The 13,762-nt window shown below is 31.6% G+C and overlaps 7 protein-coding genes and 1 pseudogene across 8 annotated transcripts, besides 3 other annotated features; 4 read left to right on the top strand and 4 right to left on the bottom strand.

The window, feature by feature from the left end:
- Nucleotides 1–11,699: part of a mobile genetic element that runs on past the window's edge.
- On the top strand, nucleotides 234–767 carry TVAGG3_0568960 (uncharacterized protein; the record flags this gene model as incomplete). Its single annotated transcript, XM_051238721.1, has 1 exon — nucleotides 234–767. The coding sequence occupies one exon, from the start codon at nucleotides 234–236 to the stop codon at nucleotides 765–767; it is 534 nt and encodes a 177-aa protein (XP_051096545.1).
- TVAGG3_0568950 (uncharacterized protein) lies at nucleotides 800–1,080 on the top strand (the record flags this gene model as incomplete). Its single annotated transcript, XM_001315109.2, has 1 exon — nucleotides 800–1,080. A coding segment is annotated over one exon (281 nt), but the record flags the coding sequence as incomplete, so codon positions are not given.
- Nucleotides 1,406–2,707: a mobile genetic element.
- On the bottom strand, nucleotides 1,484–2,611 carry TVAGG3_0568940 (Mariner transposase; the record flags this gene model as incomplete). The annotated part of the gene is made up of 1 exon (XM_051238720.1): nucleotides 1,484–2,611. The coding sequence occupies one exon, from the start codon at nucleotides 2,609–2,611 to the stop codon at nucleotides 1,484–1,486; it is 1,128 nt and encodes a 375-aa protein (XP_051096544.1).
- Nucleotides 3,321–4,624: a mobile genetic element.
- TVAGG3_0568920 (Mariner transposase) lies at nucleotides 3,401–4,528 on the bottom strand (the record flags this gene model as incomplete). The annotated part of the gene is made up of 1 exon (XM_051238719.1): nucleotides 3,401–4,528. One exon carries the CDS (start codon nucleotides 4,526–4,528, stop codon nucleotides 3,401–3,403), a length of 1,128 nt encoding a protein of 375 aa, XP_051096543.1.
- Nucleotides 5,722–6,327, top strand: TVAGG3_0568900 (phage tail repeat-like family; the record flags this gene model as incomplete). The annotated part of the gene is made up of 1 exon (XM_051238718.1): nucleotides 5,722–6,327. One exon carries the CDS (start codon nucleotides 5,722–5,724, stop codon nucleotides 6,325–6,327), a length of 606 nt encoding a protein of 201 aa, XP_051096542.1.
- TVAGG3_0568890 (uncharacterized protein) lies at nucleotides 7,766–9,893 on the top strand (the record flags this gene model as incomplete). The annotated part of the gene is made up of 1 exon (XM_051238717.1): nucleotides 7,766–9,893. A coding segment is annotated over one exon (2,128 nt), but the record flags the coding sequence as incomplete, so codon positions are not given.
- Nucleotides 11,700–12,831: 1,132 nt separating the features above from the next.
- Nucleotides 12,832–13,029, bottom strand: TVAGG3_0568870 (uncharacterized protein; the record flags this gene model as incomplete). Its single annotated transcript, XM_051238716.1, has 1 exon — nucleotides 12,832–13,029. One exon carries the CDS (start codon nucleotides 13,027–13,029, stop codon nucleotides 12,832–12,834), a length of 198 nt encoding a protein of 65 aa, XP_051096540.1.
- A 51-nt stretch (nucleotides 13,030–13,080) lies between these two features.
- TVAGG3_0568860 lies at nucleotides 13,081–13,651 on the bottom strand (annotated as a pseudogene). Its single transcript has one exon. A coding segment is annotated over exon 1 (571 nt).
- Nucleotides 13,652–13,762: the final 111 nt, after the last annotated feature.

The raw sequence follows: 13,762 nt of genomic DNA, 5'->3' as shown, positions 1-13,762 counted from the left end.
GATGTTAAACAAATGAGAAACGTTTTAACATTACCAGAAGCTCAAGCATATGCCAAACGTCATGGACCAAATTGGGAAGCACACGAAGCAGACATTACGGGTCCAAATGGAAAACCTGATGGTATAAATGAAGTTTTCGTTACTGATGGTCAAGGTAATATTAAAGTCATAAATGGTTACAAATTAACTATAACTGATTATCCTAAACGTAAAGCATATAATGAACGTTATCCATGCAATTTGATGAAAATGGAAAAGCTGTTAAACAATACATTGGAGAAGGTGAAAATGGTCCAATTAATTCATACCGTTATAATCCATATTCTTATTTCAATGAAGAATTAAATGCTATTGAAGAGGGACCGGATGGATTACCACGATATTCTAACCAGTTTGATGGTCAATATGCAAATATTAGACCCGAAATTCCAGCTAAGAAATTCTTTAAAGTTGCTTTATTCGATCCAGTTTTCGCAAATGTTAAAGATGAACTTAAACAGCAATTCCATCCAATTATAGTAGCAAGAATTGCATCAGGTGCTTTATCTCAAGCATTCAAAGATTTAATTAAGAAACCATTATATCAGCAACGAGGTTTAACTTATGATTTAGTTAAGGAATCAGATAAAAGAAAATTTGAGAAATCAGATGATTATAAGAATGCAATTAATGAATATATTAGGTCTTTTAATTACAATGAACCAGCTAAAAATCAACTTCAAGAACAAATACAGGGAATAATAGATTCAAAACTTCCAGCAAAATAAAAGTTTAAATATATTTTTTTATTCGATTATAAATGAGAAGACGTTTCACTAGTCAAAAGAACACTAACGCAAAAGCAGAGATTACGGTTGGTTATAACGTAAATGATGATAAATCACGAATTATTCAAAATGTTAAAGTTAATGTTAGCCCTGAATTAACAAGGTCAGCAACTCAACCAAATTTATTAACTCGTGACTTACCGAAAAAGGAGGAGGAGCAAAATAAAGAAGATGGAGACCCAATCATTTTATCTGAACCCGGTAAAGAACCTGTTGAAATTCCCACTTATCCAACATACCCAGCACCACTTGATAACCCATATAAAATAGACATTAATTCTGAATTAATGAAAATTTACCGTGATATAATAACTAATAATTATGATTCAATAATAAATTTAATTGATCAATCCGGTTTAATTATTTTACCTTATGAATCATTAATTCACATTATCGCCATTCTTTGTGATGTTCAAGATTCAGACGTTAAGATTCAATTTTTCATAGATGATGAGGTTTCATGCTGCGGAACAGTTGCAAAAATAAATCCTATAAAGGATATTAGCACAATTAAGATATCAAAGAACGGAACAACAACTGAACTTCATTTAACATATAATGATATTTATAATAAAATATAGGGTGTCCAAAGGTGTGTTTAGCACAAACCTGAATACTGCGAATAGAAATAAACAAGTTACATATATATAATTTATTTAAATATAATCACCATTGGATTCAATCACGCGTTCGCAGCGATCGATCCAGGCTTGAAAGACACGCTTTAAATCATCATGAGAAAATTGCTCAAATTGCTCTCTTACAAAATTTTCAAGATCATCTGGACTCGCGAATTCGCGTCCTTCAGCTCTCTTTTTTAGCGTGCCGAATAAATAAAAGTCAGAGGGTGCAATATCAGGTGAATAAATTGGGTTTGGAACAACTTTGACATTGTTTTCCAACAAGTAATTCATTACCTTATGACTTTTGTGAACTCTTGAATTATCAAAATGAATTGCAAACTTTTGTTTTTGTTGTTTGGATTTCTCAAACTCATCAGAATTGATAATTTGAGTAAGAACATTGTCAATTAGATACTGAGCATTCATCGTATTAGGTTTTTGAAGAATATCAATTGCGATGATGCCATTCACGCCCCAAAAAACCGACAACATCATCATTGGTGTGTCAATTTTTTTCTTCGGGAATGTTTGCGGATTTTCATCCTTCGGGATCCACATGATTTTGGCTTCTGTTGCATATTGAAACCAAGACTCGTCCCCTGTTACTAAAAAGCGAAACTTCTTGGATTGATACGCACGCAATATAGAGAGGAGCTCTTTCGAAGATTGGACTCTAGATTTTTTTTGAACTGAATTAAGGTTGTGCGGAACCCAACGTGTATACGCTAGTTTGTAGTTCAAATAATTGTGCAGATAATAACTGACTGTTGTACGTGGTATCTTTGTCATCTCCTCTATCCTTCTGAGTGATGCTCTTGGGTCTTCATCTAGCGCTTGAAGAATTGCTTTGATTTTTCTTTGATCCGGCGATTTTTTGTCAATTTTTATGATGGGCGCCTTTTTGTTCATGAAGTGATACATCCTAACATGATACGTTACAGTGGAATAGCTAGGAGCATCCATACCGAAGCATTTTACCAATGTCTCGTAGATTTTTTTACAGTCTTTGCATTTTTTTGCAAGAGCGAGGATGTTTTCTTTATGATTCATTAAAAAAATGAAAAAAATCCCGCCAAAATTTCCCGCGAAACCGCCTCTTGTCTCAAAATTCATTTTATATCCCGGCATGGCGCCAAAATACAACATACTCATCATATACATATATTCATATTTTTTATTATATATTTATAATCAGCATATATCTCCTTTAATAGTCTCATATAGAGCGCTGTGCTAAACGCACCTTTGGACACCCTATAGTTGATGAATATAAAATATCACTTGAAAAATTCTTTGTTAAGGCTATTTAATATTCAAGCATTAACATTATCGAATAATAATCCTTTGAATCATAATCAATAATAATTGACCTTTCACCAGTTTCTATCGTTTGTTTTATTTCTTTTTGTTCCCCACTATCCGGATCGGTCATTGTAATTGTTTTTGTTATAGTATCAGCTTTATCTTTAACTTCAATCTTTTTTCCATCGGGATATTTAAACCAAAATTCCAAAAATTCGATATTGTCAATCTGTTCATATTTTAATCTATCAATTACATTTTTAATACCATCTGAAAATCTTATGAAATGGTCATTATATGGGTTTGATTGAACTAAATTTGAATGAAGTGAAATATAACCTGTTGATGAATATGACACTGACTCATATTTTCTGAAAACACTAAAATTTATAACATAAATGAATTTCTTATTCGTTGAATTTATGAATTCTTGAGGTAATCTTATTCTAGTTTTATTTATCACTGGAAAATAACGCTTTACCATATTTTTAATCGTAATAAAAATGTCAATTATCAATATTATTTCGAATAATAACTGTGAATTAAATTTAACAGTTAGCGGAATTTATAGGGTGTCCAAAGGTGTGTTTAGCACAAACCTGAATACTGCGAATAGAAATAAACAAGTTACATATATATAAAGTTTATTTAAATATAATCACCATTGGATTCAATCACGCGTTCGCAGCGATCGATCCAGGCTTGAAAGACACGCTTTAAATCATCATGAGAAAATTGCTCAAATTGCTCTCTTACAAAATTTTCAAGATCATCTGGACTCGCGAATTCGCGTCCTTCAGCTCTCTTTTTTAGCGTGCCGAATAAATAAAAGTCAGAGGGTGCAATATCAGGTGAATAAATTGGGTTTGGAACAACTTTGACATTGTTTTCCAACAAGTAATTCATTACCTTATGACTTTTGTGAACTCTTGAATTATCAAAATGAATTGCAAACTTTTGTTTTTGTTGTTTGGATTTCTCAAACTCATCAGAATTGATAATTTGAGTAAGAACATTGTCAATTAGATACTGAGCATTCATCGTATTAGGTTTTTGAAGAATATCAATTGCGATGATGCCATTCACGCCCCAAAAAACCGACAACATCATCATTGGTGTGTCAATTTTTTTCTTCGGGAATGTTTGCGGATTTTCATCCTTCGGGATCCACATGATTTTGGCTTCTGTTGCATATTGAAACCAAGACTCGTCCCCTGTTACTAAAAAGCGAAACTTCTTGGATTGATACGCACGCAATATAGAGAGGAGCTCTTTCGAAGATTGGACTCTAGATTTTTTTTGAACTGAATTAAGGTTGTGCGGAACCCAACGTGTATACGCTAGTTTGTAGTTCAAATAATTGTGCAGATAATAACTGACTGTTGTACGTGGTATCTTTGTCATCTCCTCTATCCTTCTGAGTGATGCTCTTGGGTCTTCATCTAGCGCTTGAAGAATTGCTTTGATTTTTCTTTGATCCGGCGATTTTTTGTCAATTTTTATGATGGGCGCCTTTTTGTTCATGAAGTGATACATCCTAACATGATACGTTACAGTGGAATAGCTAGGAGCATCCATACCGAAGCATTTTACCAATGTCTCGTAGATTTTTTTACAGTCTTTGCATTTTTTTGCAAGAGCGAGGATGTTTTCTTTATGATTCATTAAAAAAATGAAAAAAATCCCGCCAAAATTTCCCGCGAAACCGCCTCTTGTCTCAAAATTCATTTTATATCCCGGCATGGCGCCAAAATACAACATACTCATCATATACATATATTCATATTTTTTATTATATATTTATAATCAGCATATATCTCCTTTAATAGTCTCATATAGAGCGCTGTGCTAAACGCACCTTTGGACACCCTATATAATGTTACTCTCGTTTCTGTGAGTGGTAAATTTAATCCCATTCTTTTAGACCCTTCATATTATATATCATTTATTAAAGATGACCATGAGCCGCATAGCGGCGAGGTCGTAGACCTTGAAAAAACGTATGATATGTATATAAATAATGTGATAGCGAAATTGGATATTAACATGATTTTAAGTTATTTAAATGAATCATTTATCGTATGGTATGAAGAAAATTTTAAATCAAAACCTGATAAACTTTTTGAACTTGATGAAATAAATAACCTTATTAAATTTCCGCTGAAAATTAAATTTTGTACTCCTCATCTTCGTTCATTGTTGGGGATATTAAATTTTGAAAAAGATGTTGGGGATGTTTTGTATTCTGACACTGGTTCCAATTTCATTTTAATCAAATGTGATAAAGTTAATACCCCAATGAGATTTTCACATCAAACATTAGACCCTAACTCCTACCCATCAATACAAAACATTTTATCCATCAACTTAAACACATTTTCTTTATCATATCCGTTTCAATTATCCGGGAATTCATTTATTCTTCATTCAAAAGATTTATCAAATATTAAATTTAGAATAACTGACCTATTTGATTGTGATTTAGAATTTATGAATGAAATATTATGGCAATTTCAAATAGAGAAAATAGCTGATGAGATAACGGATTAAATATTTATTTTTAAATCGTAATAAATGATTAAAAAACAGCAACTTAAGGCGCAAAGCGCCCAGGTCCTTCAGACCATTACATACGCCATATATGCATATAATTCAAAGACGGCAGAACAAACGCAAAGGTTGAAATATGGAGATTTGGAGATAGTATTGAAAAATGACCATTTCGAATTCGTTTGCAAAGGTGGTGCAGTGATATCAAATATAAAAGAAATTTTTTATGAATTCAAAAATTAAAGAAATAACGGATGATATATAACATCAATTCACCAGAAGAACAGAGATATTACGCATTAAATGCATTTCCTAAAGTTTTGAAGATTGGAAGATTTAATTTAAATGAGGAATTCATAGAAGGTTTCCTAAATGACATAATGAAGAAGGTGGATAAGGAATATGTGGATAGTGAGTTAATGAAGAAAGCAGATTTAGTTTATGTTGATGAAAAAGATAATGAAATTAAAGAAAAGGTTGAATGGTATCATGAATGGACATTGGAGACTTTTAAAGTTAAAGCTGATACAGAATGGGTTTCAGGATGTTTAGACCTTAAGGCAGATAAAACTTATGTTGATGAAAAAGATAATGAAATTAAAGAAAAGGTTGAATGGTATCATGAATGGACATTGGAGACTTTTAAAGTTAAAGCTGATACAGAATGGGTTTCAGGATGTTTAGACCTTAAAGCAGATAAAACTTATGTTAACTATGAGTTAGAGAAGAAAGCAGATAAAACAGAGCTTCAAACATTAAAGACTGAAATACTTCAAACATTATATCCTATAGGCTCTATTTATACATCAATGAATTCAACAAATCCCGCAACAGTTCTGGGTTTTGGTACGTGGCAGCAGATTGTAAACAAATTCTTATACTGTGCTAACTCTTCAAAGCAAACAGGAGGCTCAAAGAAAATTAAAGAAGCAAACTTACCTGCGCACACTCATACAGGAACGACAAACTTTTCTGGCGACCATATACACTCATTAAGAGACCACCCATTATACAACTCAGACTAGAAAGCTGGCTATGACGTTTTATCTCCATCTTATAACAATTCAGCAAAAAAGACTTTTCGACCAACTGAATCAGGAGGAAATCATTCACACACTTTCACAACAAATCCAACAGGTTCGGGTGCAGATTATATGCCACCATTTATGACTGTATTCGCATGGTTCAGAGCTGCTTAAAGTCCTGAGCTCCAAAAGAGCGAACAACATGACATTTAGACAACAGGTACGAAAGGAGGAAGGCATTTATGAATTATTTTTGAAGAACTGATGGTGTCACCACGTCACCATATCACCAGGTTAATTAACTTCTTTTAAAAATGATGACAACATGACATTTTGACAACAGTCCAGGAAATTTGATGCAGTCCAAAAATAAAGTTAGTTTTAAAATTATTTTTATTTTTTTATTTTGTATGTAAGAACAGAAATGTCAGTCGAAGCAAAAACATTCACGAACAAATCTAATGGCGAAACATTCACAAAAGGCACTTATAATGGTATTGAAGTCTTACGTAGAGACAAGGATGGTTACATTAATGCAACAAAGATGGCAGAGAAGCGGAAGGTTAAAACCATTTAAACAGATTTCTCAATAGTACAAAATGCAGGAAATTCTTGAGTTTTGGATGAACGATACAGTCAAGCCAAAAGTGGCTCGACCTCAAAACAAGCATTTTATGAGCTTACTAAGGGTGTTATAAATGAATTCAAAGGTATTTACATACATCCTGACTCGTTCATTTTGTTGCTGAATGGTGCTCTGTAAAGTATGCATTTTATGTCAAAATATTATGGACTCCATAGACAAGAAAGTTCATGAGAAATTAGATGAAGAAAACTCGAAGATACAATAGAGAATGCTAAACATTTTTTGAAGAAAAGTTAGAAAAATGTGCGAAAAAACAATTAGAACATGAACGTGAGATATGTTATGGTTATAGAGATTCTCCATACGAACTAGACCAATGGGAACAAGAAAGATTTAAGAGAGAATTTAGAGAATATGAACTCGCTAAGATAGCATTAGAAACTGCAGAAAAGAAGTTAAAAGTTTGGGGTCGTTTTGTACAAAAATATTGTGAGTAAATGAACCATTTATTTTTGTCATAAACGACCAAAAATATATTTTATCGTTAATGGTTTTTAGGTGTCACCACGTCACCATGTGTCACCTGGTTAATTAACTTCTCTTAAAATTACTGACAACATGACATTTTGACAACAGTCCAGGAAATAAATTTTATCGTAAATGTTTACGTTAATGTTTCGTAAATGTTTTCATAAATTATGAACGTGTCACCACGTCACCATGTCACCAGGTTAATTAACTTCTTTTAAAAATGATGACAACATGACATTTTGACAACAGTCCAGGAAATTTGATGCAGTCCAAAAATAAAGTTAGTTTTAAAATTATTTTTATTTTTTTATTCCTATATAAATGACCGCAACAAACAACAACAGCAACTTTATCATTTCTGATGAAAAAGTTATTGATTCATTAGCTGAGGAATTAGTTGTGGCAGAAACTAAAACCCTCAACGAAAGAATTGGTGAAAACAAGATTGATTTACATAACTACCTCAAACACGATGGAGCAAGAGGAAGGAAAACTGGTATGGCTTTATTAGTAAATAAAATTTCAAATTTAACGATTATAGATGTTGATATCAATAAATCATACAATGATGAACTTAAAGAAACAGTTAGAAAAGATATTTTATCAAAACTTTCGGATAAAGATGTTATCGTTAAAACCGCTTCAGGAGGTCTTCACATTTATTGCAACACTAATTTCTTCTATTCAGTTTCGAACAGAATGATTAAATGCTATTCCTGCAATGATTACGATATTGATATAATGACTTCTATGGATGATTCAAAGCGTTCTTTAGTAGTTATGGCTGATTCAAGAGTTCGCAAGAATGCAACAGAACCAATCAATACATACTCATTCATTCGTGGAAGTTATGACTCGACCATAACCAGAACAGTGAATGATATATTAGATGATTTGAATATTAAGGTAAGAGTTGAACAAAAGAATGAAGAAATAAAGACTATCATGAATGAAAACAAAGATGTAAACATTGACGATAAACTTGCCCAGAGCATAGTTGATGGCATCAGTGATTTTGAAGTACACAATGACGGTGGAAACATGAATTTAGAAAAAGAAGTTACATTATTCACACTGTTTCAAGCAATTAATTCGTTACCTAATCATTTAATTAATGAAGCATACGATAACGTTTATAACTTCTGCAATTTAACTGAAAATGCAAAAAGTAATTTTGAAAAAGCACGTAGTAGATATGCACATTTAATGACTTCTCCATTTGTTTTAATGAAGATTCTAAAACTATATCAAAAGGAATATTATGATGAATACGTTTTACCTTTATTACTTAAGCCAAAAATAACATTTGATATAAAACTTGATGACTCGTTTTTGATAACAGATATTAGACGCAAGGCTGAAAATCATCAGTATAAAAACAGTTCTGAAGTAATTGAGGATTTATCACGTGTAATCCGTTTTGTAGATTGTGGAAACAAATATTTCATTCAAAAGGACTATAATATCCACGACAAAATGAATCAAATATCATTCGTTCTTCAATCAAACATGAAAGAGTCACTTAAAATGATTAAATTATTTAAAGAAGAAGGTAAAACAATAACAGCATGGGATGTACTACTAAATCAATTGTCTTCATTAACCGTTAAGGGTGTTTGCTTTAAATCTGATTCCCCAGATGTTTTCTCAACGTTTCAAGGTTATAAATACAACGTTCTCGAAAAACCAGATTACTCAAAAATTAAGATGTTTATGGATTTCATTAAAGAAGCCATTTGTGATAATAACGATGAAGTGTATAAATATCTTCTCGGCTGGATTGCATCAATGATTCAACATCCTGGAATCAAGAATGAAACAGCAATTATTTTGAAAGGACTTCAGGGAACAGGTAAAAACAGATTTACAGACATTATTTCTGAACTTCTCGCCGGTTATTCATGTAAAAACATTACTGAAATAAGTGAGCTAACGGGTAATTTCAATTCAGTAGTTGAGAATAAAATGTTTCTTGTACTTAATGAACTCAAGAATGTAGGTGAAGACAGACTCGCAAACTTCAACGCTTTGAAATCAATTATTACGGATAATGAAATAAGAATTAATGAAAAGAATCAACCCAGAAGAACTGCTCAGAATGTTGCCAATTTCATTTTGGTAACTAATAACGTCTACCCTGTCAAAATTGAAGTTGGAGACAGAAGATACGTAGTTTTAAGAGTTAATGGTAAATTCAAGGGTCAATTTGATTATTTCAAGAATTTAATGGATTCATGCACAAAGGAATTTTATGATAATTTACTGACGTATTTTATGCAATATGACCTTTCATCATTTAATGTACGAATCATACCGATGACTGAAGCCAAACAAGATTTAATAGAATTATCAACAAATCCTTTAGATGAATGGATAAATACACATTATGATGAACTGTGTGCAGGTATGACGTGTAAAAATGCTCTATGCTGCAAACCATCAGACATGAAAGACAAAAACTTTCAAATGAGCATTAAGGATAAATGTGATAGGAAACAGAGAAGAATAGATGGTAAACAAACATGGTGTTATGTTTTGAAAGAAGAAATGAAAGGATTATATAAACAGGTTGAACCAAACGATAATGAGGATTCATTTACTGACGATGAAATACCTGTAAATGAGCCGCTAAGCGGCGAGACCTGAAGGTCTTGCAGTATAAAGTATGATTGAATTTATTTTTGCATTAATCCTGCTGTGATGTCTAAATGTCATGTGTCATCATTTTAAGAGAAGTTAATTAACCAGGTGACACATGGTGACGTAGTGACACCTTCAGTTATTCAAAAATAATTCATAAATGCCTTCCTCCTTTCGTACCTGTTGTCTAAATGTCATGTTGTCAGTAATTTTAAGAGAAGTTAATTAACCAGGTGACACATGGTGACGTGTGACACCTTCAGTTATTCAAAAATAAATTTTCTTATCATTCAAATTAACTAAAGATGAACTTAATAAAATGATGATAAAATAACTGATAACAAAATTTTATTTTTATATAAATGGATACCCCACAAGCTCAAAATTTACCACGAATCATAACAAGGGAGGAAATGATAAAAATGATGCAAGAACAATTAAAAACAACAAACCACGAAAACCGAGAAGATGCGGTTATGCAGTAATGATGGAAAGAAGAACCCAGAAGGGTTCGGCGTCTCGAAGAGACGTTGTCGAAGAGGAATAAAAATTAAATTTGGATTGAGTTTAAAAATTCATCTTTATTAAATTCATCTCTTCCAATCAATTTATTTATTCTATTAAATTCTTTTATTTTTGCTTCACTCAGTTTAAGGATTGAACGGTAAGTTTCTAATTTTTCGATTATTTCTTTCCTCTCTTTATCGTTTTCAGTTCTTTAGTTTTATGGGCATCAGCCCCGCATTGCGGCTTCTTTTTGTAATAGCATATTTTTGATTTAATTCTGTTTAGTTTCTTTTTATATTCATTGTCTGGACTCTGAATCTTAATTGAATCAGGACTCTTGGATGCTTTTTGTCACTCATTTCTTACGAAATAAAAAAATTAAATATTATTTAAATATAATGGAGTAATAAAATAAATCGGAATTTCTATTAATTTATTGTCAACTTCAACTAATGCATTGCCGTTAATATATCTAACAAATTCAGCTATTGTGTCAAATCTTCGTCTTCTTTTTGTCATTGATTTATCAGTTTTTCCATAATCGAGATGAATCAAAACTTTATCCCCTTGTTTAAAATTCATGAGCCCCGAATTAATTTGTTCACGTTTAACATCATTTAACCTTTCCATTTGCTTTCTAATATATTCCCATTCTTTTGAAATATCATTTTTCATTTCCACTGGTTTCATGTTTATAGTTCTATGCCATGTATTATTGTAATAATATACTAACTGCTGTATGATGGAGTCATGATTTCCATCCCAGTATATCTGACCGTTAACCCCTAACGCATCTCTAAGAGTTCTCATTACCGCATCAACTATTTTATTATGAAACGTATATGGAGAAGATGAGAAGTAAAAATTAATTTGTGGGAAATAATGAGCCCATAGCTGCCTGAAATCCTTTATCACCATCATCTTATATTATTACTTTCATGATCTAGTAAGTATTGAATAGCTCTTCTTGTTTCTGTTCTGTTTTCCCTTTCACCGGAATGCAATATAAATATCTAGTGTTAATGCTAATGGCAAATAAATAAGTAACGTTTCCTTTTGAATATAAATGATCGATTTCGTATGAATATGGATATGGTGCAAATGAAGGGCGACTAAAATTTTTTCCTTTAACGGTTGAATTTTCGGGTCAGTTGGTTTATTTAATATCTTGAAATCCTTTTTAAAATCTTTTTGCTTCTTTAATGTTTGAAATGGATATAATAAAGTGAATGATGAAGGATTAACTGAAGGAGGAGGTACTACCGTTGGAGGTTTTGGTGTTGTAAGTGGTTTAATTTTATCTGCTTTGATTTTGGATGATGAAGTTTTAGTTGTTGATTTTCCTTTCATTAATTTGGATGTATTCTATTCATTTGTTTTAAATATGCTGTATATAAAGGTTTGATATACTTTCCCGCTTCGATTTATGTTGAAGGATGAATTCCAAAAGTTGATCTTCATTTAAAAGTCGGGCTGAATATGGTTTAACTAATGAATCATAAATTAAAGCTTGTGCTTCATTTATGGTCTGAAGGACCTGGGCGTTTTGCACCTTTAGCTGTTGAACATTTGCTACTTTCTCTTTTGGTGTTGTTTTCGGCTTTTCTTCTTTTGTTTTGTTCCTTTGGCTTTTGCGGCTCAGGATTATATAATTTATATAATTCATCAATATCTTCTTCTGTTAATACTTTATTTTTGAAATCTTTCAACTGTTTAAGTTGTGATTTAGTTTTTCCCTTTGTATATTCATTATTTTAATTTTGTCTTTAATTTCAGAAATTATTTATCATGATATTTCAAAATTTCATTTTTATAATATGAATAATAATAATCCATATCATCACCTGTTATATTGTTATTATGTTTTTGGAGATATGATTTTAATTCAATAATTAAGAAAATTTTGATTAAATACTAAATCATCAATTAAATTTTCTAAATCTGCGTTATCCTTTATATAAAAATAAAAATAAATGTTTTAAGGGTGCCCACCTCTTTGAATCATAGTATCAAAACCATTATTTACATATTGAATCGCATCATTAACGGTTCCTCCTTCTAAAACGTATCAAATGGTGGAGTCCAGATTTCCTGATGATGATCATAAAATCCAGCAAAATTAACCGTATTATTAGGTAAAATATGAATCTCAGCGGTATATCTTCTATCTAAATTTGGATGCCTTATATGTATACCATTACTGCCCGGATAAAATCTCAAACCTTGATTTTGTTGACGCATCAAATTATTGAAATTTCTTTCTTCAGGGGTGAATGTTCTTCTCCGTTGACGTTGTGGTGGTGGTGGTCGTTGTTGCGGCTGTTGATGCTGTGGTGGGATTTGAAAAATTCGTTGCGGTTGATTATTTGGAATCTGAAAGTTAAAACCATTTGGTATAAATCGATTTGGTTCCTTTTGTCTCTTCTGTGGCATTTCATTAAAAATAAAATTTTAAATTCATGACTCAACCCCTACGTTTTTAAATTGTATTAAATAAATGGCATACAACATCCATTTTCACAACATACAGCCTTAGTGTGTGCTCCTGTTAATGCAGTCTTACCGATTGTTAAGCGAGTCATTGACCCGTTTTTAAGTTGTAAATTAATATTCTGACCATCGAAAATAACTTTATCATTTATTATATCCAAATAATTTTTAGGTGTTAATTGTTTATTTTGCCTTAAACTAACACCTTTCATTTTTTGTGCAATCTTTTTAAAATCACTTCCATCAATTGAATCGTTGAATGATGTATAACACTTAGGCATAAAGCAACCATGTTATCACCTTGTTTCTCAATTGCTAAACCAATAACTTCTTCTCATGTGCTTTTTCTTCAGCTTTATTCTTTAATTTAGGTTTAAATTTCTCATCAAAACAGAAGAAATCAAATGGTGCGAATTTGAAAATGTTTTTATCATAAAATTGTTTATCGGTAACAATTGCTTGAAATGCTTGAGTGTTAGGAAGATTTGGGTCGCCAGCGATTGCCCAATAAGATGAATCAGTATCACCTTCAATGAAATGAAAACGATTAACATTCATGCATTTATACATAAAATCATAAATGAAAACCAAATACCAGTATTTAGCATTATCTAAAGTGAAGAATGCCTCTTGTAAACATGTATCACATCTATAAAATCTATCTTTGAGCATCACTTGATA

Source organism: Trichomonas vaginalis, chromosome II (genome assembly GCF_026262505.1).
Source record: "Trichomonas vaginalis G3 chromosome II, whole genome shotgun sequence".
NCBI lineage: Eukaryota > Parabasalia > Trichomonadida > Trichomonadidae > Trichomonas > Trichomonas vaginalis.
The sequence above is the reverse complement of the archived record's forward strand: the minus strand, read 5'-3'. Positions and strand labels throughout refer to the sequence as shown.